This window comes from Diceros bicornis, chromosome 35 (genome assembly GCF_020826845.1).
Source record: "Diceros bicornis minor isolate mBicDic1 chromosome 35, mDicBic1.mat.cur, whole genome shotgun sequence".
NCBI classification, from domain to species: Eukaryota; Metazoa; Chordata; class Mammalia; order Perissodactyla; family Rhinocerotidae; genus Diceros; species Diceros bicornis.
In genome coordinates this window covers 9,095,261-9,123,214 of record NC_080774.1, presented here as the reverse complement: position 1 = coordinate 9,123,214, position 27,954 = coordinate 9,095,261, and the positions used below count along the sequence as shown (strand labels likewise).

Sequence of the window (27,954 nt, the reverse complement as noted above, 5' to 3'; positions counted from 1 at the left end):
CCTGGTGAGGCTCAGAAGGTACATTCAGTTGTCTGCTTTTATAATCACAGGAACAAGAAATTGAAAGACTGAACAAGCTCTTGCAACAGCACGGACTCCTTGGTGAGGTGAACTAGACGGGGACCCACTCCACCTCAGAAGACCTTGCTTCCCGGGCCTGTGCCTGTGGCGGGAAGGACGCCGGCCTCTCTGGGGGCCCTCGGGGGGAGAGGCTTGCTTCCATGCCTTGGCCTCACTCCTGCCCAGTTGGGATCCTGGGGGACACAGCCTTTCGGAAGGCTCTGTTTCTCCCTTGGTCTGACCGAGGGCTTCCCGTCCCATTCCCAACCCACACTGTGTAATAACAAAGGTACCAAACTGTATCTTCACATTTTGAACACTTTACTCTTGCTTGAAAATGAACAAAGCTGGACAATCACTAGTTGTATATAAAATTTAATCTCATCAAATGTACAGTTTTCACATTTCACATGTATATTGAGGAACCAGTGCATCCTTTCATATGAGCACTCTGAAAGACAAAAAAAAAAGAGGAAGCTACCTTAGCTACCAGCCCATTCTAAAAAAGTCTTCTATATTTCCAAGATGTTCTAAACAGCTTCTCTTATCACAATTTCCCCCAGGGAGGTTGTTCTTGGGCACCCAGCCCCCTCCTCTGCATCATCAAGCTTCTAGCTGGTTCCACCTCTGCCACCTGACAACATTTTTCTCAATGACTGTACAATTAATGTATAAACTAAACTCTCTCCTTTCCTCGGGCCCTCCTACCATATTCTGTCAAGCTTCAACCGCTTGGAATGGCTCTGTGGCATCCCACACCAGCCCTCCAGGTGGAGAGCTCGCTAGCTATAGTGGCTGGTACAGAAATGGCAATTAGACCCAAGACTCCACTGTAATTAACATGACATTTGGGGGAAGAGCCCCTCGTGAGGCCCTGTACTCGTACAATTTTATACAATGTTTTGCTACTTTTGTACTCATTTCAAGGGGACCTGAAAAGAAAACCTGAACTAAAAACAATATTTTAAAAATTACTCACATTAAAGGAGGGGGTGAATAAACTGGATAAACTCTCAACGCCTGAGCTACTTCAAGGTCTGTTCTCTTTACCGTCTTTCCAAAGGCACAGTTTGGTTTCCAAATATGATCTATGTGCTGAGAGTATTGGAAATGACCAAGACCAGATAGTGCAAGCCAAGTAGAATAAGATTTCCAAAGGAAAAAAGGAGGGAAGTGAGTGGAGAGGGGAGGCGTGTTGGTTTGGGGGCAACCTCAAGGGTTGGAAGTATAATAAAAAGGGATGTCTCTGAGGGACCCCGGGACCCCAGGCCCCCAGGCACTCTGTTCTGGAGGTGTGGGGTAGTTTCCTTAATTAACGACTTACGTCAGACAAACGGGAAGAAGAAATCAAAGGGCAGCTTGGCGTTGATGGTTGGCCGAGCTCTGAAGCCTGCCTCTGCAGGTGCAGACACATCCACAAAAGTAACCGCAGTGGAAATAAGCATCGTCCTTTCGTTTCCTGAGTTGGTCTGGAATAAAGAGAGTGACGCGAGCCCTGCCCGCCAGTGTGTTCCCAGGACAACCAAGATGGACGTCCTTCGTTCCCTTCCTCGCCTGACCAGGTCAGGTCCCAAATCTGACAGGTCCGAGGAGGGGTAGTGAGCCGTTAACTCGGATGAGAGAGACGGTGTCTACTCAGGTTGTCCTAACTGACACATCAATGTCAATCACAACTCCATTTTCACAAGAATTTTAAAGATCAAATCTAAACAAGAAGGCTAATGTGAATAAAACCATTATCAGCGGAGTTTCTCTAAGTAAAAGATAATGACTGCTAAATTGCTTGAAGAATCCAGATTGTTTCAATTTTAATTACAATCTTTTTCACAAAATAATAAATTTCACCTATCACACTTGAGTTTTGTCTGGACTTGTGTCTTAACCTCTCCCTTATAGTCAGGCCCACCTCAGGAAATGCGGACGAAATCAGAGTTGCAGTCACGTTCACTATTTTAGCCTGCGGGTTCAGTAAGGAGCCGTATTTAGTCCACTTCACTTCTATAACCAAAGCCACTGGGAGCTGGCAAGAATCCTGCACAACAAAATGCCATTAATCAATCTGAATATTACACAACCTCAAGTCAAACTTAATCTGCAGTTCCGAGTTTTAATTATAAAATGTTTCACCTATTACAAAATGTTCTGAACAAGAGAATGAATAGACTCGAGAAGTTCAGATAAAAACAGCTTAGAGAAAGCACATATTTTCAAGTACTCAATGCTCCAAAAATATTTTAACACCTAAAGCATGATTTTTCCATCCCCTCCTATCTCCTATGAGGCCAGCATTGCCTGGGAGCTGTGGTGGTCCCAACACCCACCTGGACCCTTCAGGGCCTTGACTGCTCTAACTTCACCTACCACCTGGTTACTTCTACCTCAGAGATACTCGAGGAGAGAAGCTGGCACTGGGCGGGGAGGGCGGAGAGGACGGTATTATTAATAGAAACTAAACCTGATTGCGTATCACATTAAAATGCACTTAAGGAAATTTAAGTGCTTGCTTTTCATTTATCTGACTTCATCAGCTGGCAATGAAGATGTTACACTGGGGTATACAGGCAGAGTCCGTAAGCTGTCAAAGATACTAACAAGTCTCCATCTGAACCGAGAGCAATGGCGCCACAATGGAGCTGCCCGAGTTTAGGTTGGATGCTGTGGGAGCCGAGTCCGAGGCCTCTGCCCCAGGACCTTAGTTTGCTCAGCCCCAAGGAAAAATGGGCAAGTGGGCCTTCCAGGCCTCTTTCCTGCCTTTAGAGTCTCTTCAGTTGGCAAACGATAACTGTTGAAGCTGCATGAGGAGTAAATGGAATTCCATTGTAGAGTCCTACTTTTCTGTTTGAAATTTTTCCACAATAAAAAGTTTTTAAAAATATGTCTCTTCAGGTCATGAAAAGCTGGCAGGCCTGCTAAATTTGGTACCTGCCAAAAAGGCACTGGTGGAATTCCTTGGCTTGGAACTGCCTTTTAAGAAATTTGCAGGCTGAAAACTCCTTGAGAATGTCCTGTTATTACGAGAAGATGCACCATGCAGCTGGTATGAATGGAGTTGGGCAGATGCTCGCATGCCTGCTTCCACCTAGAAGGTTGGCACCAAACCCGCGCCAGGCCCTCTGAGCTCCCTGGACCAGCACAGACCCTGGTGATGCTCATGTCCGTGCTGCTGCCTCTCCTCCCAACCAATGTTTTCCCTTCTGAGGGGAAGTCATAACTGGATGTCTTAACCCCTCTCTGAGAAGCCAGAAGCAATTTGCCTGGTTCACTGAGGCAGCAGAGCTGAGCCAAGACTTAACAGCTGAACAGCAGGGACTGAGTAATCATGGATGTCTGCTGGGGACTCGGTGGGGAGGGCAGGATCAGAGCTGGGGAGCTAGTCCTCACCCCCATTATCCCCATGCTATAAATATGCTAAGCAGATAATGAGAGGCCTGAAGAAACGGTGACAAGAAAAAGCTGGGCAATTAAAGGATAAGATGGAGAGCACGCCTCCAGTGATGGGGACGACCCACACTCCGCTGGCTGAGACAAAAGAAAAAGGTGGGCAGAAGAATCACATGTGAGCAGGAACCTATTTGTAGGATGTCAACTTCCATTAAACTCTTCGGGGAACTTTGGAATTGAAAGCTGTCACATGTGGGCTGCCTGTACAGACCAGGGAACAGTGGCTGGGACAGCTATGTGGATGGGAGGAAGTCTCAATCTTTTGAGACAGTCCTCACACTCGTCTACCGTATCACGATGCCAAGGCCTCGGGTAGCACCAACAATGACAGTAGGAATAGTCAGAATGGTGAGATCAGCAGCGGTTCCCACTCATGGAGTGACCACTAGGTACCATGAATGTTACCCCATTTAACCTTCTCAACAAATTCATGAGGTCAGTACTATGACTATCATTCCCATTTCACAGATGAGGAAACAGAGGCTCAAATCCACAAAATTGCTGGCCAAAGTGCTAACAAGGGGCTAAATCAGTATTCAAGATCCAGGCCACCTGACAATAAAGCCCCAGCTCCTGCCCAAACCCCTCCACCTCCTCATCAGGGAGCTCCCCGAGCTGCCTGTCTCCTCATAGGGCAGGTGGCGCAGGTGGAAGCAGGAGCGACTGCCAGCATGTGGCCTTCAGCTCTCCCCCTTTACCTTCACGTGGGACGCTTGGGTGACCAAGTGGACGGGCACCCAGTCCAGCACATCCTGGGCCCGGGAATTTCCAAAAGGGGCCACATAATCCGGGAAGCCCTGGCCCATCAGCAGGCTCTTCACCTTCTGCGCTACCAGCTGACACGTGATAGCCCTGGGCAGTCTTTGGGGAAGGAAAAAGAGGTCAATCGATTGAGGCTGTCTTTCCTACAGCTGTTTTTACAGACCCAACAACACACGTGCTCTCTCCAGTTCCTTCATTTTCTCACTCTCCAAAAGAGGGATCTGACAAAAGCCAAAGTGTCTCTAACTTTGCAAAATCTTGGTTGGCAAGACAGATGAATCCAACACAGTGGTTTCCAAACTGTGTTCCATTGAGAGCTTCTGTACAAGAAGGGTTCCATGGCCAAAAGTTCTGGAAATATTGCATACCCACGTCCCTCCTGAGGCACATTGGCAGATTAAAGGCTCTGAGAAGTCCTGCAGTAAGGAATCGTGTTTTTAACTTTAATTTGGTATTTCCCAAACACAGACCTACCCTTCCTGACATCTTGTGGAAGTGTATTCCATGGAACGGCCTTTGAGAAATGCTCGTCTAAAGTGATCAGAACTAATAATGTAAATAGTGAATACTGGTCTAACCAAAATAATGATATAATTACCATGAGGAGATTCGAGATGGGAAGTGAAGTGGGTGGTAGGGTAGGAGATGGAAGGGGAAAGAGCCAAATCTTGATATTCCATAGTGGGAACCCAATAATTCATAAAACCAAAAAATCAAGAAGTAGCATTATATGCAGGTTATTTAAAGATTTGGGGGTAAATTTCCAAAAAATCAGCTACAAGAGTTGGAAGTGATTGCCTCTAGGGTGGGGGAATGAGAGTAAGAACTGCTGTCGTTCTAACAAGCCGTGCAGAGCTGCTTGACATTTCACATTATAGACACGTTTGATAATAAAAAGAGAAAAACAGAGATCACATTCAGCCTTCCTCTCACTGGGTTGGTGGTGCTGTGTATATTAAAATTTAGAAATATAGGAAGGACTTTCAGGGAAAATATTTTTGCTGTGAACTCAAGGTGCTATGAAACCTTAAAAACAAAACACAAAGCCTTGAGATTTTCACTCTGCCATATTTTATAAGAAAAATGATTATAATAATTTTCCTTTGAATCATGACAAATGGTTTATGGTTATGAGAATTAAAATTAGAAAACAAAAAAACTACACCATTATAAAGGATCGTCACTATTGCTACTATCCATTAATAATGATAAGAAGCTACATGTGGCTTTCACATACACTCGTCAGTTGATGCACAGGTTTGTTAAAATGGGGAAGGATAGAAATGCTTTGTTTTCTGATCAACACAGACAAGTTCAAATAGACAAAAGTTACTCTCTTACCTTAGTTTACAGCCAGACTGCATATTGTAACCAAATAATACTGGGGCCCGGATTCCCTCTATTGCTAAGCAGTCTTGCTCAGTTGTGCTACGAAGAATAGTAAGTTGTCCATATCTATTCATGGTCTGAATAATCCCAGACATTCACAGGAAGTTAAGGGATAATCACCCAGTGCTAAAGCAATCTGATTCTTAGGAGACCGTGTCTCATGTGTGACTGAGTGAGACCCAAATATCCCTTCTCTGGGCCTCTGGGGGTTTGACAGTTATTTCCCAGGAGAGGGCAAAAAACAGTTATAACTATTTTCCTTGATTAGTAGATCCTCAGAAGAAAAATCCTCAGAAACCGGCCCTTCAAAATAAATTCCAAATTTTCAAAACCAGTAAATTTGTTTAAGAGTCTCTGTTTAAGTATGAAATTAAATACATCTAAACGTGTGTCAACTTTCTTGTATTAAGATTTTCATTATAAAACACTGACGTTTTCCTGGGCCGTTTCAGCCCCAGTGCCGGTCTCCACACAGCCCCACCTGCTGTACAGCCAGACCCACCACCCACCAGAGCCACCAGGGGAAGCTCTGGCCGAGACTGGTCTCTCTAGCCCACAGGACCCTCAGCAATAAAGAGAAGTGCGGCCCATGCACGTGGACAAGGAAATCAATCTTCTCCACAGAACCAAAAAGGATATCCCTTCTGAGGCCGGAATCCAGCAGCTAACGGGAGCCCCGCAACATAACCAGGGTTTCCACTGAGAGGAGCTGGCTTTGTATTTTGCTGAAAGACAATACAGAGATGCTCCCAAATAATTCTCATTTTAATAAGGAAATGGCAGGGGAAAATCAAATGCTTTTCATAATAAAATCTGGGATTGCCAACCAATACAAGAATGGTTCCCCCTACTCAGAACTATAAATATGTCTGCTGACAGTGGGAGGCCATCGTGCTGTAAAAGAGCAAGCTCATGTGGAAGAGAATCTAATTCCCAAATGGAAAAGATAGAAGGACTCTGCCGGATCCTTTACAAACTCCACACGCTCTGTGCAAGCCCTCTGTTAGTACAAGGGGTTAGATGTGGTAACGCTTCCAAGCGGAGATTTTTTTCCACTTAGAAGTTATGACTTCTTTTTACTTTGCAATTAAATACTTGTACAAAACTGATCAAACTTACCTGAATAAAACGAATTTCAAACTTTTGCTGGAATGGAACCACTGCACTGCTAACTGTCCCCAAGAGGAGAGCGAGATCAGCTTTTGTTATGTCTCCTGCATCTGTATATGTTAGGCTGTACTTGACCTAAAAACAGAATGATACTCCAAATCACCTGTTCCTGTTAGACTCCTGTAGCTGTATTAATAACTCAAATAACCCATCTTCCCTCTTGTTGAAGCTTCTCTTTCCTGTCCAATTGGGTTACTGAGGTGTTATCTCGGTGTCATCCCCCAGCTGACAGACAGGGTCACTGGGGCCTCTCTATACCCATTACCTAAGTTTCAAATCAGCTGGTCTGAGCAGAATGTAATCAGTCTATCTCTGCAGAGGAAACGTGTTGAAATAAAACAGCAGCAACAATAACAAATTTTGATGTATTCTTGTAAATCACTAGGTTTGTGGAGAAAAATCACACATGATTATTTCAGAGACAAGTAAAGAAGTGTCCTCTGATGAGACAGCAGAAAGGCAAGCAGGCGGCCAACCCAAGAACAGCAGTGTCATAGGATGAGCCAGAGCCCCTCTGGAGGGTGCCCAGCTGCCCCCTCAGGACCATGCAGCGGAGTCTGCCAAACAGATAGAGCTTTCAGAGCAACTTGGGCACCGACCTCAAGCACGATGTTAGTGCAGATTCTCACATCCCCAGCCTCGACGAGGGCCTGCTTCAACACAGCAGTGTCTTCCAGGCGGGTTAGCGTTTTATTTAGAGACTGAATGATGATGGACTGAACAGTGATGGGAACCTGCAAAGTAAAGAAGTCCTGGATTGCTAAGGACACACACGACAGAGGGAAGTGGGTTAAAATAATGAAAAACTGGAAACAAACCTCCACTGATACACTGCCAAGCAGGGAAAAGCATGCTACAGAAGAATATGCATACTATAATCCCACATCCACAAAAATACAGATATTTATATGTTAATACATATATACATTCACATAGAAAATACTTGAGAAGGACATCACCAAAACTTTAAAAGTGGTTACCTCTAAAAACAAACATGTTCACACAAAAACTTGTACAGAAATATTCACAGCAGCATTCATAGTAGCCAAAACCAAAAACAACCTAAATGTCTATCAATTGATGAATGGGTAAATAAAATACAGTATATCCATACAAAAGATTATTATTCATCCATAAAAAGGAATAAAGTACTGATACATGCTACAACATAAATAAATCCTGAAAACATTATGCTAAGCAAAAGAAGCCAGACACAAAAGGCCACATATTATATGATTCCAGTTATAGGAAATGTCCAGAATAAGCAAATCCATCGAGACAGAAAATAAATTAGTGGTTGCCAGGGACTGAGGGAGAGGGTTGGGGAAGAATGAGGAGTGACTGCTAATGAGCACAGGGTTCCTTTTTGGGGTGATGAAAATGTTCTGGAATTAGATAATGGTGATAATTGCACAACCTTGTGAATATACCAAAAACCACTGAATTGTACACTTTATAATGGTGAGTTTTATGGTATGTGAATTATATCTCAAACACACACACACACGGACAAAACTCCATCACTCCATCGAGCATGTACTCTTACTTCTAAAGAACACCTCCTACTGACAAATCCACTAGCTCTGTACACGCATGTGTATATACATTCTCCACACAGTCCCAGGGTACATCTCCCTAAACCCCGACCACCTCCCTGAATATACACTTGACCCAATTTATACACAACTTCTACACACACACACACACACACACACACACACACACAGTGGTTATCTATGGGTCTGGGTGGTGGGATTATGGGTAAGAGAAAACAAGAGACAGACAAATTTTTTAAGCAGATTCAGGAAGCCCTGGTTAGCCCAATGTGATTAAAGGACATTTTTCATTTGTGGCCATTGCCAGCAGAGTGACAAAGCAGTAAGTAATTCTTTAAATGGCTTGAATCTCTAGATAGCTGGGCCTCTTCATACTGCGTGACGAATCTGACCTTTGCTCTAAATGTCAGCTCTTAGAAACCACTGTTTAGGAAGGAACCTAACTTGTATCTAGTTGTTTATATTGCTTTGAACTTTGCCCTCAATCACGTACCACGTTGTTTATAATTCCAAATTACTAAGAATTTAAGCTGTCATTTTATAGATAAATAAGTAGTCCTTATGTGTCTGCTCCCATGACCAAGACGACCTTCAACTGTCCTTATTGAGTCAAACCTCTCATGTAAGAATGTGACATGGTTCAGAAGCAAAGATGAGCCGTCACGTGAAAGAGTGGCAGAAGGGCAAAACCAACCACCGCAACGCCCTCTACGTAACAAGCCACACCCACGGGTTGAAGAGCTTCGCAAGGAGGCCGGTGCTACCAGTTAATCAGCTCTTGTTTAAGTATCAAAAGACGACCCTGGATTCCACTATCTGAACATCCTGATCCCGGATTCAGCAATGACACTAGGTTCCAAGAAAGCGCACACCCTTCCGTACCAGCCTCTGATGGAGCCATTCCCATGGTGTGTGGGTGTGGCTGGCAGAACCCAGAGGGTCCAGTCTAAACAAGCACGAGAAAGATGCACAGATGAGTGTAAACAGTAAGAGCTGCACTAGTCTATCAACCTCCAGGGGAACAGCCACAAGAGTGAAAATGGCAGGGCTGCTCTGGTTTCCTGAATGTGCCATTCAATCACATCCCATCCCCAAAGACCCACTGGCAAAGAACTAAAGCATACTTAACAATGGGCTATAGGGCCATCACAATCTTTCATTGATGGTTCAACAGATATTGACAATGATTCCAGGCAACCATAATGGGCTTCACTTAATGAGACTGGATGCAATTTTTATATTTCTCATCCTCTAACAGACCTTGGAAGTAGTTTTTAAAAATTTAAACAAATCTCTGATTAGTCAATATGCTTGCCCTTTAGAGCACAGACACTGGTGTCAGGCAGATCTGAGTTGGAAGGCCCAGTCTGCCACTTCCTGACTGCGTGGCCACAGGATGCAACGAGAGAACGTATGTGAAGCCTGTAACTCTAGGCCTGGCACACAGTAGAACTAGTCCAGTGTCATGGTTGAGAATAAGGTCTCTGGGGCCAGACAACCTGGATTCCTGTCCCAGCTCTGCCACTTCCCGCTGTGTAGCCTTGGGCAAGCTAATTCATCTCTCTGTGACTCGTGTGCCAGAGAGTAACAATACCAGGACCTACCTCCTAGGGTCAGTGCAACAACTAAAGGACTTCAGACATGTACAGTCCTTGGAACAGCGCTTGGCACACAGTACGTGCCTTTCAGTGACAGCCCATTACTTCTCATAACAGGTCTTCCCTTCTTATTTCAACCAATCCCCTAGTCATTGATTCACTTAATACATAACCCACTAAGTGCCCAATACATATTAGGCACCACCCTAGTACTAAGGATACATCATGGACAAGGCCCCTGTCCCCCCACCCCCAGATGGTTCAAGCTTTAAATGGTAGAATCAAAGCACTTTCTTGTGGTTAGAGGTATCTGAGAGCTAGTCTATTACATGACTTTCAAACTGGGTTCCCAGGAGCCTTAGGGTTCCTCAGAGACACCAAACAGGAGAGAGATGGGGAGGCCAGGCAGGTGGAGGGCTTCTCACCCCACCCCTGCTCCACCCAGGGGCGTCCGGTTCAACCCAGGTTACACACTGGGGAGAGTTCTGCTTGAGATGTCACTTGAAGAAGCTCTACAACTAAAACAAGTTTGAAAACACTTTCACAGATGAGGAAACCCAGGCCCACACACAGCAGTGTGACGTCCAAAGTCACACGCCTATTTCCTCTCAAATGTCACCTCAAACACACGTTTGTGTCCAGAGACTTAATGAAACTAATTACTGTAGGTATCACTGCCCCCAAGTGCTTCCTGTGCACCAGACGCTGCACCGAGCTCCTCCTGCGCACTCTCCCACTCGAGCCTCACACCAAGCCTCTGGGGCACTTACCATCTGCCTGACCATTAGGGAGACTGAGGCGTACGTTATACGAGAAAATAATGGCAAAGCTGAGTTTTGAACCAAGGCAGACCAATTCCACAGGCTTTGGGAGACTATAACAAGGCCACTGCCTTGGGCCTCTTTGGGGACTGCATTCACAGGCAGGCATAGGGTGCAGACCCAAGAATAAGGGGTAGATCCACGTTCCTTCTCTCTGACGTATCCACAAAGAGACGTTGGCCTCCTGACTACCGCCCGACAGAGCCCCTGGGCTGGGGGTGATAAGGCTTTGACGAGAACCTACCCCTGAAGCCATACTGAGAGTGCTCACCTCCCACACGGGTGTACACTCCCTGGGCACAGTGTTTCCATCTTCTACACTGACAGACAGCGTCCTGGGAGCTGGCCAGCTCTCCTGACAAGAGACCAAGAAGATAGCAAGGGACGCCCTGACAGCACAGAAGCCAGTGACACCCACTGTCAGTCAAGACAGCTGTGCCATTTAAACATGAGAAAGTGTGGATCCACAAAAACTGAGGGAATTTGAAAATCTGACCCTTTTGTGATTACAAAAGGGTCATCTAGTAAGGAGTTCCCCTATTTCATTTCTGCTCGCTTGCTTTTCAGCAAATGTTGTTATTGGCAGTAACGTACCTTCTAACCATAAGTGTACTCATTTCAAAGGGCTCAAAAATAAGACAGTGTGTTATAAACTAACTTTCCATAAGAAATACTCTTACCTTTGTTTTTGAATTAGGCACCTAGACAAAACAAAACAAAACAAATTTTGTTAAGTACATCAAAAAGAAGCATTTTCATTGCTTTTTCAGACCATGAGTTACAGGGCATTCTCATCTACTTCATAGTCATAGACTTCACAAAGAGGAAAACAGAATATCCTTAATCGAGACCTGCCACCTACATATTTTTATATCTATGTCATAATCAAGGAGGTAACTTTACATTTCTCTTCTATACCCATTTCCTTCAGATTGGAACCTTAACAGACCAGCCCAACAGAGCTGGTCTCAGGCAGCCCCCATGCTCAGTGTAATTATTCAGTATTTTCCACACGGTCCTCAGTGATGGCACTGTGGGGAAGACATGGCTCCTGTCCTCCAGGGCACTCTCACTGTGCCTGTCCTCACTAGAAGGACACCATCGCTTGCCCAGGCGATTTCCATAGCTCCTAATTGGCCCTCCTGCCTCTAGCCCAAGCCCCCGAGATGCCAAGCTCCTGCCCCCCACACAGCGGGAGCTCTCTTTCTGAAGGGCTCGACCTCGCTCCACTTCCCGCCCCCAGCCCCCTCGAGCTCACTCCTCTAATCACAAGACGCCCTACGAGGGCGGTGGGAGCTCCGGGGAGGGAGATGAGCAGACGCGTTCCGGGGGCCCTGTGCTCAAACAGAACTGCCGCTGCCCGCCTGAGGGACGACTTCCAGGACAACTGCGAGAAGTCACACCACCTGGAAGAAGTCACAGGCCTCCATGGCTGGCTGAGGAGAGGAGAGGGAGAGGGAAAGCGGGGCGAGGAAAAGGGTCAACTTGATTCTGAGAACTGCAGCTCAGATGAATACTGGTGCCAGGGACCACCCTGCTTCCCTACTCCCCCCCCAAAAAAAATGAAATCAGGAGGGGGGCTTTCACAAAATGGCTTTTAATCATTGAAAAACGTCTTCTCCCCTGGAGAGCCTCCATGTCACCCACCAAGCGGGCCAGTGGGCTCGCTCGTTTATTCAGTTCCAGCTACAGTCACTGCTCGGTCACTGCAAGCGAGAGAGCAGCCTCTCAGCACCAACCTCGTCTCCCGTCTCCAGCAAACCTAGTGCCTGTCCTTTCCTGGGCGCCCACTTCCTCTGCCAACCAGAAAGGCGATTTGCTATTCTTTTCTGGTCTGTTTCTCAGAGAGAGATCTTTTTGGTACTAATATGATTATTTCTGTCACAGACATTAAGATGTTTTTATCATTTCTAAAGTTTTGGGTTATTAAACCGTTTGTTTTTCAGGAGACAGACATTATTGGTTACCATGAAAAAGCATGAAAGCAAAAAAAAAGAAAAAATGAAAAGCAAAATATGAGCGAACTATATAAAAATAAAAATTAAGTGATTATTTCAATATCTTTGGTATCAGTATTCCAAAGAATTGGAGGAGTAAAATTTAAGTTTGCGTGTCAATCATGCACTGAAATTATTCTATACTCGTCATATTTTAAAATGGTACACGGGCCGGCCCCGTGGCTTAGCGGTTGAGTGCGCGTGCTCCACTGCTGGCGGCCCGGGTTCAGATCCCGGGCGCACACCGCTTCTCCAGCCACGCTGAGGCCGCGTCCCACATACAGCAACTAGAAGGATGTGCAGCTGTGACGTACAACTATCTACTGGGGCTTTGGGAGGAAAATAAATACATAAATAAAATCTTTAAAATGGTACAAAGAACAGAAAACAAACCTAACAAATCAGTTTCACTTCAAAATAATTCTTACCCTCAAAATTTTAGGGCTGCTGTAATAAGCCATGCTCAGGGTTTCAGTTTCTTCACACTGTTCCAAATTCATCCTTCTGGTGCACTTAACAGCTTGGTTAACCAGAAATGCTGGAAATCATAACATTCCCAAGGAAAAAAAAAAAAAAAACAATAACAAAGAGAAGACAATTTTCAACTTTCCAATGGTAACTAAAAAATTGTAATCTAAGTGAAACCGCAAAATAAATTATGATAGATATACAACACACTTAAAATAGGGTTTAAAAAATTATTTTTCAAATAGGTAATACATTCACACAATTCAAACGGCACAGAAAGATAATGAGAGAAGTCTCCCTCCAACCACCCTCCCCTAGCCCCCCAGTCTCCACCAGTTCCCTTCCCCAGACACAATCAGCATGACATTCTTGTGTATCCTTCTGGAAATATTCTATGCAAATAAAAGCATGTGTGTATATATTTTTAGTATTTCTTTCTCCTTTTGGAAACAAATGCACGATATATATTCCACTCTTTGTTTTTTTTCAATGAACAATATATCTTGGAGTTCAGTCTGTTTCAGCACATGAAGAACTTCCTCCTCTTTTTTTTAGGGATAATTAGTATTCTATTAGATATGCTATAATTTATCCGACCAGTTCCCCACTAATGGACACTTAAGTTGTCTCTAGCTTTGCTATCACAAACAACACTGAAATCTATTATTTTGCATGTGGGCCAGAGTTTCTGTAGCTCTAACTCCTAGGAGTAGAACAGCCAGGTCAAAGAGCAAATTCATTTGCAATTTTGATACATATTGCTAAATTGCTCTTCACAGAGCTTGGACCAATTTATAGTCCCACCAACTATGTAGATAAGCCTGCTTCTCCCCAGCCTTAAATTTCTTAAGCTTTGCCAATACTTTAGGTGGAAATCGTATCTCAGTTTGGTTTAAATTTATACTGTTCCTACCGAGAGCGAGGTTAAGCATCTTCTCAACAGAATACATTTTCCTTCATGTAACAAATGATGCTTCATTAAGCCACATGCTCTCATCCACGACTTAGCTAGCTTCTCCACAGTGAAGCTGGCTTAAGGACTGGAGAGCCGTGCCTGCTGCCTTCTACTGCTAAGAGGGTTACTCCACGGGTTCTGCGATGCTCCTGAAAGGAGGAACAGGACCCACAGGAGGCAGACGCACGGGCTGCATCCCTGCCCTGTCATGCCTGAGTGAGCCTGGGCAAGAAACTAAACGTTTCTCAGTTTCCACATCTAAAAACTGAAGATAACCCTACCTTAGAGGATCGTCATAAGGATCAAATGGAAAACACACACAAGCACTTAACACAACACCCAGCACATGGTAAGCACTTAATAAACGTTAGTTAGCTATGGATAAACGCGAGCTCCAGTGAAGAAAGAACTTTCCACAACTGGAAGTGTTAAGCCACTGAGTGGGCCGGTTTCAGGTAGTGAGTTCCCCACCACTACAAGTGCTCAAGCAGTGACTACAGGCGGCAGAAGATTCCGGCCCTGGGCGGGAAAATGAACTACGTAACCTCTGAGGCCTCTTGCAACTCTAAGACTGTTTATCTAGTTATGAAGCCTGTTTAATCATGACTACTACAAAGTTAAACTAAGAGCAAACTCTGTTTACAGAGAAAAAGAAAAACACTCTCTGTCTTACCTGCAGGGTTATCATCGGCGCACAGAGATGACGTAAGGGGAGACGGAAATCTCAAAAATGAATCTGAAGTCTGCAGGTGAACCCCATACTGCAAAGAGAACCAGTAGCCGTTACAGTGTTATTCAGTCCCTCACTCCACACTCCCTGGACGCCAACCACGTGCCAGGCAGCACTGCAGGCATCGGGAACTTATTGTGTGCTGGATATTGTGTTAAGGGCTGGCACGTGTTTTTCCATTTGATCCTGACAATGATCCTCTAAGGTAGGGTTATCTTCATTTAGTAGATGCAGACACTGACGAGCAAAAAAGAGCAGTGGTCTCTGCCTGCATGGAATTTACATCTAGCTGCCCCACACTTTTCTTTCAAGGATGTGTGTTTCTGTGTGCATGTTACTGTATTTGCAGGCTTTGTTATTACAGAATTCCTCTGGAAGGGCATATGAGAAGCTGACCTAAGTGTCTGCCTCTGCAGATAGGAACTGGGTGACCAGGGACAGGGGTGAAAGAGGTCATTATTTTTCACTGGCAATAGTTGTTTAAGTAACAGATAACAGTATACATTAAAATCATAACACTGATATGCCTTCTTTCCCAAAACCAAACCCCCTGAAATTTTTCCCCAATATTCAAAACAAAATTTACAGCTATTGGGCATACAGCTAATTTTCTTGAGTTTAAAAGTATCCAAATGCCTTGGTGCCAGCAAGGGTTTGGGGAAGCAAGCCTTCTTCACTGGAGCTGGGAGTATAAACTCCTGCAATCTTTCTGGAGGGCAATCTGGTATCAATACTTAAAATTTCCTTTCATTTTGACCAAGTTAACCCATTTATAGGAATGTATCCTAAAGATTTAATCAAAGATATATGTATCTATAAGAATGTTCACTGTGGATTATTTATAATAGCCAAAACTGGAAACGAATGTCTGTTAATAGTGGAATGGCTCAATGATAAATAACAATACATACACAGAAGGAATACTGTGCATCAGTAAAACGTAGCTCCAAACTAGCTCTAACAAGCTACTTTCTTATACCTGCTTTTCTCATCAGTTAAATGGGGACAATGATGTGTCTCTCACAGGGTTGTGTGAGGTAATGCCTGGAAAGCTCTGCACAGTGCCTGGCACAAGGAAAATGCTCAAGAAATGGTAACTTTTATATCGACATGGGAAGATGCATAACATTTATCACTGAATGAAAAAGGAAGTTTATAGAACAACGTGAGAAACTATAAATCCTGCTTCTGTACAATAGTATATGTATATTTTTATAGATGCATTTAAAAATCAGGAATACACATCAATCTGTTAACAGTGGTTTGTAGTGTGCATTTTAATAGAAAGGGGGGCCTTTCCATTTTTACTTATGTACCTCTATGCTTTTAACTTTTAGAACTTGCACATGTTGCTTTTATACTTCTCAAGAAGATGCTTCTGAAAAATTTGAAGTTTTCAGAGTTAATGTATATTACACTTAAAGGTTTACTAATAAATAGATAATAAAACAGCACGCATCTTCCCAAAGTCTGGAAAACTAAATATGACTTTGAGAAGAGGACCAGCATCCAACAGATCTCCTCTGTGTCCCCAGCAGCACGCCTCCAGCACTTGCTGCATCTTATGAGGTTGAGAAGAGCAAAGAATCCTGCAGGGACAAATGCAAGCTAACCACAGAAGAAACGTCCTTAAACCCTACGTTAGAATTCAACTACTCAATTTTAATTTTCATGATCTTTGATCTACGGGCACAAACATTAAGTTCTTCCATCTATAACATGAATTCTGTCTCGGGGAAGCCGGTTTTGCTGGGAACATACTGAAAAATTAACTTACAAGGACAGGATATTTGCGATGGGATGAGTAGACTTAAGTTCTCGGCTCACCTCATATTTATCAGCATTTGGAGCATCCAGTTTGGTGGTGAAAGAAATATCTGATTCTGTAGTCAACGAAAAACCATCAGATGTTCTCATCAATGTATCAAAATTCTTTTCATCAGGCACTTCTGGATTAATAAAGGATAATGCAGGTTTATCTGTTTTTAGAAAAAGTATTTAAATCAGTACGAAATGTAACATGTATATTATATATAACATATGTAATATTTTGGAAACAGTTTTTAGCAGTATTAAGGCCGAAGTGAAAAAAAATAAGTGTCTCTTTCTATGTTCACTTCCCACAAGACTTCTTGAATCTTACTAAATCAACAGGATCCCCAGACTTGGCCTGTTTCTCTAACAGTGTGGAAGCAATGGTTTCTAAAGCGTAATGGTAAACAGCACGACAGAAGCCAACTACGATCAATCTCTTTCTTCAGCCTATGGACGGAGGAGTCTGCTGCATAAACCTCTAAGGGAAAGTGCTCTCCAGACAGCTAGGGGAATGAAAGATTCTGTTGCTGTCCTCACACAGCCACCTCCAAAGCCCGGGAAAATAATGTGCTGTGTACGGAAGAGGGAGAACAAGGGGCCGGGCTGGTATGTTCACTGGGCTGCTGTTACGCCAGAGGACGTGACAACGACTGACCAGTCATGGCTTTAGATTACAAATCGCAGAGCATTTGCCTAAGGTTTCAATGGTGAGGGAACAAAACCAGAATATAAAGACATTCTGAAAAGATGACCAAGTTTAATTGATAAAACCACAAATATGTCTCTGGTCTTTGATATCTTGATAACATTTATATACTTACATGTGCCTTGGATCTAGACACCCATCTGAACTAAATGCTCAGATAAAAATAAAGATCCTGTTTTCATGCAAATATTCTGAGTAAAAATAAAAGAGAAAAAAGGAAATTGAAACCAAAGCTGAATCTGATTCTCAACCATTACACCAGGAGGAAATAAAGTAAAAAAAAAAACACATATACTTAAATAAATCTAGGTTCCTATGCATGTCTACATATTACAAACACCTTTGAAATAAAGTATGAGATTTCAAAAGACAACCACACAAGCACAATTACTTGTAAAGAAAACGTGCATGCCCACAGGCCTCTAAAGTTGCTCCCCGGCTGCCTGTGAGTGGCCTCAGAAGATACACCCTAGCCAAACCACAGAATGACTGCTTTAGATCTAACTGAATGGGACATTTTTCCATAAAAGAACTTTTAAAATAAAAGACTTTCAGATTTTACAAAGTATATCACCATTAAATACTTACAGTTTGTAATATGAATGCAGAAAATAGATGGATTGATCTGGTCAACAAGTCTGAATACCCTTTGAGGTGGGTTTGCTGTAGAATTCAATGAATAGATGGCTGCTTTTTGACTACAAAACTGCCTATCACCCCTGAAAATTAAAAAAAAATATAAAATTTTAAGGCATATGCATACAATCTTAGCAAGGTTATTTTAAAACTGTCAGATGCTTGTACTGTACTACGTTAACAACTACATGGAGGATGTTTCTGAAAGCGTGATGTGAGAATTGAATCCATTTTTATTTCGTTTATTCAGTGTTAAAATGTTTGGCATTTGAAATTTTTTCCTCTAACAGGGCAAATATTAAGACAAATAGAGTAACCTTTAAGGAAATCTTGTCAAGTATGGAATATAGATCAGGGTATAATTTTGATATAAATGAACCTTGTAAACTCTGACAGAATCAATTATATAAAATTTTGCAGAACTTCAGATTGTTTGTAAGTACTCAGAATAGATCCAAAATTTCTTGTTTTTAGAATAAAGCTGTCTTCAAAGGATTGTGAAAATGAGAAAATGTGAAGTCATCTAGAAGTTTTGGGGCTTAGAAGTTAGAGTCCAGTCAAGTCTTCAACCAATCCCAGACTCGACAAACTCTAGTCAATTTGATATAGATATGGTCTGGAGACAGAGATATAACAAAAAGGGGATCATGTTCTGCACACTGCTTTAGAGCCTTTTCTCACTTAATATATATTGCCCAATATTTCCCATATCATCAAATATATTTTTGTAATATTACACTAAATGGCTTCATTGTATACCTACTTATTAAGATACCCCAATTTTTTTTAACCAATCCTCTGCCACTGGTTCGGGTTGTTTCTCATCTTCCCCGATTGTTTGTAATGCTATAATGACATCCTTGTGCATACCTCTTTATGAACGTCTCCAGTTACTTCCTTAGGCTGTCTCCCCTGAAGTGGAACTGCTGGGTCAAAAGGCAGGTACCTCATTTAAGGCTTCTGAGACGTGTTGCCAGACTGCTGTCCAGAAAGGCAAGACGCATCCTCACCCACACCGCAGTGAGAGCGCCTATCCCCCTGTGCTCTTGCCAAGACTGGATATCATCATTTGGTTTTCACCCTTTGCCAATTTCATGGGCAAAAATCTCTTATCTCATTGTTTTAATTCGAATTTTCTCATTTACTAGTGAGGTTAAACATTTTTCCATATGGTTACTGCTCACTGGTATTTCTTCTTCGGTAAGCTGCTTGTTCATATCCGTTCACTGTTTTTTATTGGAATGTTTGTCTCCTTAGTGATTTGTAAGAAGCTTTATTTTTAAGAATCTCCTTTGAGTGTCATGTGTTATAAATATTTTTTCCCAGTTTGTTACCTTTCAATTTTATGGTGTTTTTTATCATATAGAAGTTTTAATTTTTTAAATAATGAAATTATCAATCTTTTCCTTTATGGTTCGCCTGTGAGTTTATGCTTAAAAGACTTTCCCTGGGGCCGGCCTGGTGGCACAAGCAGTTAAGTGTGCACGCTCTGCTGCAGCGGCCCGGGGTTCACCAGTTCGGATCCCGGGTGCACACCGATGCACCGCTTGTCAGGGCATGCTGTGGCGGCGTCCCATATAAAGTGGAGGAAGATGGGCACAGATGTTGGCTCAGGGCCGGTCTTCCTCAGCAAAAAGTGGAGGATTGGCAGATGTTAGCTCAGGGCCGATCTTCCTCACAAAAAAAAAAAAAAAATTAAAAAAAAAAAAAAAAAAAAAAAAAAAAGACTTTCCCTGACCCAAGATTAACAAATCACTCATATTTTTCATTCTTTCATTAATTCTTTTTTAACACTTCACTCTTCAATCTATTGGTAATTTACTTTGGTGTAACGCTATGAAGCAGAAATCTAATGTTCTTTGTTTTTCAATAGTTAATCATCCTATGTCATTTACTGAATGATCCAACCTTTATTCCACAGATGTGAATATACAGAAAAAAATACATAATATTTTTAATCAGCTGTGTGTAAAATCAGTACAACTGATCTTTGCCCTTTCTATTCTCTTCCACTGATCTACCTATCGGCCTTGAATCAATACACGTTATTTTCATTATTGTGGTGTTACAACATATTCGAAACCTGGTAGCTTGCTCTTCTTATTCAATAACGTCTTGGCTGTTCTCATCTGTTTATTCTTCCAAATGAATTTTAGAATCATTTTGACACATTATCCCTCTCCCTTCTGACTGGAATTAGATTTATAAATTAAGTTTTTACAAATTAATTAAAACGTTTACATAATGATTCTTCCCATCCCACTAAACTATCTCTCCATTTATTCAAATATTTTCTCTCTCTCACTATATTTTGAAGTTTTCTTCACATAAATACTGAATAGTTAAGTTTATTTATAATTTATGTTGTATTTCTATGGTGTTATGAATAGAATCCATTTCCATTATATTTTTTGAACGGTTATTGCTGGGATATAAGAAAGCTACTGATTTACTTTATAATTGGCACTTTTTCAAATGCTCTGTGTAGTTTTAACAGTGTATCAGTTGTTATTGTGGGCAAAGAATATTCTTGAAAAACCATGAGTAGTATTTATGAGAAAAGATCCAACACTGAAAATCTTCAAGTCCTACTGGGCCTTAAAGGGTGAGCAGGAATCAGACAGACAGAGAGGGAACAGGAAGCGAATCCAAGTGCAAAGAGCACTGGCCAAGGATGGGTAACCTGCTGACGATGTCTGGAAAACTCCGAGTACCAAAGTTGAGCTGGATGGAGGATTCGAGACGGGGGTTAGTAGATAGTAGGATCTGAAACAGGCTGCAGAACAGATCTGAATCCAGGCTAAGGAATCCACAGGTAATGAGAGCTTCTGAAGGTTTTTTAGCAAGTGAGTGACAAGATAAGGTGTGAGCTTATAAAGTGGAAAAGAGCAGGAAGGGACAAACACAAGGGCTATCATGAAGGAAGACTCAGCAGAACAGGGCTCCTCACTCCTCCCTCCAGTCAGCCAGCTCTCTCATCGTGTGCACTGTATCAGTAGCACTAACAGGTCTGTATATTTCTCTCTAGTCCCGCCGTCATAACCTTTGGGGTGGCGGGGAGGGAACCTATTAATCCTCATCTGCACTAGCTTCTTACTTGGTTCCCTGCCCCCAGGCTTGGCTCCTACGATCCATTGTCCATGCTGCCACAGAATTTCATAAGATGGGAATCTAATCTCCTCACACCCCAGCCTCCTGCAGAATTCAGGACAAAATCCAAATCCCTCGGCATACACACAAGGCCCCTCGGCATCTGATCCCTGCCACCTCACCACCCCCTTCTCTAGCCACACTGTTACCTGCAGTTAAGCCAACAGGCCATTCTCCTTCACCCCCAGGACTCTGCCATGTGGCTGCGTCAGCCTGGAAGGCCCTTCCCCTGATTCCATGCCGGCCAGCTTCTACTTGTCCTTCAGGACCCACCTCAGCTCAGAACATCTTTTCTAGAAAGCCTTCCCCAGTCCAACTGTCTGGGTTAGAAGCCACTTCTCTGAGTTCGCCTAGTGCCTGGGGCAGAAACTGCTGTCCACTCATCTGTCTCCCTTACTCAGTGAGCTCTCTGAAGGCAAGATCGTGTCTAACTCATCTTTGTAGCCCTGTGCTGCCACACAAGAGGTGCTCAGGAAAGGCATGCTGAGGTGTGAAGGATGGAGTAGATGTGAGAAGGCAAGAAAGAGGCAGGGGTCAGCGCAGCCTCCAGGCTTCTGGCCCGGGTGTCTGCCTCAAAGAAGAACGGTAGAGAAAGCCACAAGGTGATACGAGAGGGTCAGTCAGGGCGGGTGGAGGCGAGAAATTCATTCGTCCATTCGACCCATTTGTAATGAGGGCCAACTATGTGGCAGGAGCTGGGCTACACACTAGCGGTATACAGCATATAAAAGAGAAAATTCTTACATCCAATGGAGAAAACAGATATTAACCCAATAATCTTAACAGTAAATTTACAATTTATTAGATGATACAATTAGTTGTTGACAGTTTAGCAAATGTAAGTAAACCTTTTATGAATTGGAATCTACATAACAAGAACACTCAATTAATTAGGATTATTAGTTTTGATTTCATTACTTCTACACTTAATATTTAGGAGAAAGTCACAAGAAAAACTAACTCGGAAAATTCTTGAGGTTCTTTCCTGAGGGCACTATGGATTCAGCTCTCACTTCTAAACCAGGGGTCCGCAAACCATCCCTGATTGTGTAAATACAGTTTTATTGAAACACAGTCATGCCCATTCATTTACATATTGTCTATGGCTGCTTTTGCTCAACAATGGTAGAGTTGAGAAGTTGCAACAAAGACCATATGCCCTATAAAGCTTAAAATATCTACTATGTGGACCTTTATGGAAAATGTTGCTGACCCCCGTTCTCAGGGTCTATATTTAAAATTACAGTATTGGCTATTTTAAAAAATGACATTCTAAACAATGATCTCAAATGGAGCAGAAATCTCACTCTCAGGTTCCTGGTACTTACTACAGAAGGAAAGCAGAATGATTTTCAACAAAGACTGAATCACGCTGTAGTCCAGGAAGCCAGAAAAATAATCTGACCACAACATGTCATTCTCCAAGCATTTTTACAATATTAGAAGTAGATTCAATTTCCCATTGGTCAATAAAATAGTTTCTCATGGGAAAAACACACTGTACTTCCAAAAAGCATTCAACCTGTCCACTATCAACTGCTACAACTTCCTACAAGGCTAAATTTAAACTAGCTATCTCTGAATAGTAAGTTGGGTCCATCCTGAATAAATTAACCTCTTCTAAGTCCTATTTTTTTCAAAAAGCTTTGAAATCTTAATTACGAGAAACAGATCATTCAGAAGAGATTATTTCTTTGCCTTGTAATCCACTGGGAGTGTCATTTTCCATTATTCTCTGTACAATGTGAACTGTGAGAATTCCTGGTAGATTTACATATCACAAAGGTATAAACAAAGCTTTCCTATCTATTTTTTTGTTACAAGTACTATGTTCACAACAAAAGTTGTAAAATTAAACTGCACTTTTCACCTTGGCTAAACATGAGACTGTCACTGATACAAAAATGTGACACAGATGTGATAAATTATCTGTTTACAAATCAAAGTGAAATGTAATTCAATCTCTGAACACAGAGATTTCGTTATACTCTCTTTAAAAAGTACACTCTCTCTTCCCTTTCGCCTGCACCATCATCTGGCTGGATGCAAATAAGGCATAGATACACTTCTACATATCGGTTTGGACACCATGGCTTCCGAGCAACGCAAAATTCAGTAAATCAGGTTCGGGTTTTTCAGCCTGAGGGAGTCTTCACTTTCTATACCCAAATTTTTATAATCTTGGTCTGATTTTATCCAAACTGCATGTGTCACAAACTTACGTGACAACTGGAACTGAGCAGGTAGAAAAGACACTGAACTCCACGGAGCTGCAGTCAGGGTCACAGCAGCAGTTGATGTCACACTGTGCTGGCGACAAGTCACAGACACACAGAGCAGCAACTACAGAAACGAGAGGTGAGACGCAGAGCGTCACAGTCAGCAGGTTGTGACTGCCCCCTGCCACTGCAATGTACCAAAAATCCACTTCATACAAAAGGTCCACTTTATTTTTCCTACTGCACTTTGGGGGAAATTTATGAAGTGAAAAGTGGTCAGTTCGAGCACTCTTCAATCCGAGGTTTCCCCAAAGTGGCCAATCATGACTCACTTGGAAAGTTCTGTTTATTTGTCCTCCACCTACAAGGACTCTGATTTGGTAAGCAGACTGTGAAACCGACACATCTGTGTTTTTCAAAAACTTTGCAGGTGATGCTGATAATTAAGACAGGTTTAAGAACCAGCATGCTAAATCACTTGCCTGACCATAAGAACCACCGGTTTAATATCACAGATTCCCAAGCTCCTTCTCTGGAGGCTCTGGTTCAGGGGAAGGGTCCACTTAAGGCTGCCAGGAATCAGGGTTCTCAACCTTGTTCTCCTCAGACGTCACCTGCAGCTTTGAGGCTAAGCCCACATTCACAGGCTACTGGCCAAGAATCAAACCGGCTCAGGTGCTCTGTACTTGGGGTCCTAGAAATATCTTTGGTAATTTAGACAATAAAGCATGGAGAAGGGTAGGAACCTCCCTACTTAGCACTTTTAATTTTTAATGATGATGACTATCTGGATTTTTAATTCCCTATTTTATTCTGTCAAAAGGGGGGCGGGAAACCCTTTTAAAGAAATAGCAGAGCATGAGAATGATAAACACTGAACTCATGGTAGTAATTGGAGGGAATAAGATCAGCGCTCCAATGTAATTTTTTTCTTTTTTCAAAAAAGGATTTCAAGCAAATGCTGGTAGAGAGTCCATACAAGATTCTTATTTGCATGTATGAATTATTTCACAATAAAAATGTAGCTCAAAAAAGGTACAATAACAGACTCTGGAAAGAAGTGTGTAAGAAGGGAAGGTTCTGTCAATAAATACACAATCTTTTGTTAGTCTGAGACACAAAAGTTTACGTGCTTCTCTCTAGCCAAGGACTCCTCTATGTGCTTAGTAAAATAACGCACACTAAAGTAAAAAATAAAGAGAGTGTTCGGGCTCCCTGTCTTATGCATTTAAAATTATAATCTTGATTTGTTTTCCAAACTTAAAACCCTTGTAGGTAGCTATAAGACTACTAAGGACAAAGCAATAGTGTTTAATAACTCCACTTAGGGGAAAAAAAGGTCTCTATCCAGGATACGAGTGCACTTAATCAGCCAACAAGTATCTGTTGGGCACTTGCAGGGTCTAAGTAGCACTCAGCTGCTTTGCCACACCTTTCAATGTCCGCACGCCCGGCTCACAGAGCAGGGCACTCAGAAACAGAGCTGATGCAAGACGAAAGTTATCACTCTTCTCTTCCATCTGTAACCCATTCTACAAAGGGCTGTCCAGTTCTCCACGCAGAGCCAGCCTCCTGCTCCAACACGTACCAGGAGTGTGAGCTAAAATCAGGCAGGTAATTCACCTGCCTGAAAAATGGGGATAGCCCACATCATAGGATTGTTATGAGAATTAAATGAGATACATCACAGATGAAATGCTTAGCACAGTGCCTGCTACACAGTAAGCAGTTAATAAATGCCAGCTGTCGTTTATTATCATTACTTTCACAGGTCTAAGGAGGGCTCCTTTAAAAAGATGAAGTGAAAATTCATCCCCTATACTGGAAAAAAAGCGCTGAACACATGCCCTAATAATGATGATTCAAGAATAGCTTCATTCTGGGGAGAAAGTGGATTAACAGATGAATACTGACATGGATAAAAGACAACACAGTCCAAAAACCTTAGAGAATTTTGGGCCTTGACTACACTGCCGTATTCCGTCCCAATTTATCATTGATTTAACTTCCCTACTAATTCATCAAATGAACAGTTTAAATACAAAACAGAGTTTTGTTTACATATATTGAAACAGAAAATATATTTCTCTGTACTTTTTCTTACAGACTACTCATAATTTATAAAGGAGGCCCTCTGGAGAAATAATGGTTCCGTAACTGAAGTTAAGTCCTACAGCTCAGGACGTCAGCCAATGATGACTTTTCTATTTACTAATATTGAGCCATACTCAATTTAAGAAAAGAGTGCCGGCCCCGTGGCTTAGCGGTTAAGTGCACACGCTCCGCTGCTGGGGGCTCGGGTTCGGATCCCGGGTGCGCACCGACGCACCACTTCTCCGGCCATGCTGAGGCCGTGTTCCACATACAGCAACTAGAAGGATGTGCAGCTGTGACATACAACTATCTACTGGGGCTTTGGGGGGAAAATAAATAAATAGAATCTTTAAAAAAAAGAAAAGATCTTTTTCTCATAAGAAGGGATAAAAAATACTGCATACCTATTGAGGTTACAGTCAGTGGACTTAGAATTTTTAAGATCACAAATCCTTTTGAGAAACTGCTGATTGCTATGAACGCTCACCCCAGAAAAATGCATATTCACAAAATTTTGCACTCAATCTCAGGGTCACAGACAGACATCTCCTGAAGTCATCAATCTCAAATCAGATTATAAAATATTCACTAAATGTGTAACTCCAGGATTAGATCACCTTCCGAGAAATATGTTAATTATCCCTAAAGATGAATCCTAAGAAGTGGGCATAACCCCTTACCCTACAGCTTCCCCTTCCAACTCAACACAGGAGGAATCCTGAGTTTTCATAATTCAAGTCAATAGGCAAGGGCCTTGACCCAGTCACATTTTGTAAGCTAGACTTCTGGCATCTCTTTTTTTGGTAAGTGAAAAGTCTGATGCATCCTATGCATTTCATTTCCACAACTGTCTAGAAACTTTCGATTTTGTCTTCTGCTGCAAATCTGCAAGGATTCATTCATTATTACTTTTAGCATTAACGTTGTCCAGGACCATTGCAAGTACTTTCAAAGATCTGATATTGTCCCACTTACACTCTCTGAGCCTCAGTTTTCTCATCTGTATGCCAGGGATAATAATATCTACCTCGCAGGGTTGTTGAGAGAATGAATGCCTATGAAACACTTAGCAATGCCTGCACACAGTAAGTGTTCAATAAACGTTAACTATCATTATTACATCCTCACTCGGGCTACCCTCCCTCCAGGTTAGATTACTGTGGATCCCCAGGAGTTGGCACTTGGTACCCACCGTCCGTAACCGGGGTGGGCCTGGGGCCAGAGGAGGGCCGAGGGGCCCTGGGGGTCTCGGGAGGCCTAGGCGACAAGGCAGGTCGGAGAGTCATCAGGGCTGCCTCCGTAGAGTTGAGGCCCTCCGTCGTCACCGCGGAGGTGGCCCCGGCCTGGGCGCTCCCAGAGGCCCAGCAGTCCAGGAGCACGAGCAACAGCGGCGGGAGATCCCGCGGCCCCATCCCCTGGCCGAACCCGGAGCAGCCAGCACCAGGGGGACCAGACGTTGCCAAGCAACCGCGGCAGCCGGGCGCGGGGCATTACGGGAAGAGTCCCTCGAGACCTCGCGAGACGGCAGGAGCTGAGGGCGGGGCCTGGGAGAGGCGGGCGGGAGAGGCGGGAGGCGGGAGAGGCGGGAGGCGGGAGAGGCGGGAGGCGGGAGAGGCGGGAGGCGGGAGGCGGGAGGGGGCGGGGCCTGGGAGAGGCTGGACACGAGGGGCGGTGTGAGTCCAGTGGAGACGAGCGGCTTGTGAAATTGTGTTGTGCTTCCCCGCGGCCTCCGGCGCTTGTTTAAAAAGTGCGGATTTGCAGATTACATCTCAGGGGATTCTGATTCAATAAGTCTACAGCAGGGTCCAGGAATTGATATTTTTAACAAATGTCTTGACGCAACAGTCGGGGGACAGAAATTTGGGAACCGCTCTCCTAAAGCTACTAAGTAGGGTCTTTTGCGGGAGCACAGAGATCACATCATCATCCTTGAATTTTCTGTCTCCCACACCCTGTCCACGCTGGCTTTGCCTTTTTTGTTTTAGATGCATCGCAGGAGATCGCCAGACAACTTCTGTTCACCGTGTTGTGATAAGCGGGACAAATGAACACAACTTTTTTACCCACAAAAACATTGACAAAAAATAAGTAGAATGATTTATACATCTTAAAAAGAAAAAACAAAGCAAATCTGTAACTCTACAAAATGACACGGAGACCACAAGACTTAGGGAAGCACTTCCATTCTAAACTGGCTTATTTATAAAGGTACTCCAACTCAGGGATGTTGGCTATACCTTTGACGGTTCATCTCCTTACAATTCAGAAGTAGATGTTAAAATACTTGAACATATCGTGGTATCTATTCAAGAAACACATTTCCACAGTATATATACCTAATTTATTAAATTTATATAGCAAAGCTAAATCATCAAAGTGACATCTTT

The 27,954-nt window shown here is 42.9% G+C and overlaps 2 protein-coding genes across 6 annotated transcripts in view; one reads left to right on the top strand and one right to left on the bottom strand.

The window, feature by feature from the left end:
- The window catches only part of HVCN1 (hydrogen voltage gated channel 1), a 33,551-nt gene extending 32,651 nt beyond the window's left edge, over positions 1-900 (top strand). For all 5 annotated transcript variants that reach the window (XM_058531406.1, XM_058531407.1, XM_058531408.1 and 2 more), the window contains one exon: positions 51-900. In XM_058531406.1, the coding sequence (XP_058387389.1) occupies positions 51-116 (66 nt within the window). In that variant the 3' untranslated portion in view covers positions 117-900. The remainder of the gene's footprint in view (positions 1-50) is intronic.
- TCTN1 (tectonic family member 1) lies at positions 423-27,012 on the bottom strand. The gene is made up of 14 exons (XM_058531411.1): positions 26,760-27,012; positions 23,477-23,597; positions 18,057-18,187; positions 16,775-16,926; positions 14,891-14,978; positions 13,223-13,332; positions 11,478-11,498; positions 7,422-7,556; positions 6,772-6,897; positions 6,292-6,377; positions 5,605-5,745; positions 4,200-4,362; positions 1,967-2,092; positions 423-1,529 (listed from the first exon to the last, which is right to left on the bottom strand). The coding sequence occupies exons 1-14, from the start codon at positions 26,977-26,979 to the stop codon at positions 1,386-1,388; spliced, it is 1,764 nt and encodes a 587-aa protein (XP_058387394.1). The 5' UTR covers positions 26,980-27,012; the 3' UTR covers positions 423-1,385.
- Between the last annotated feature and the right edge of the window lie 942 nt (positions 27,013-27,954).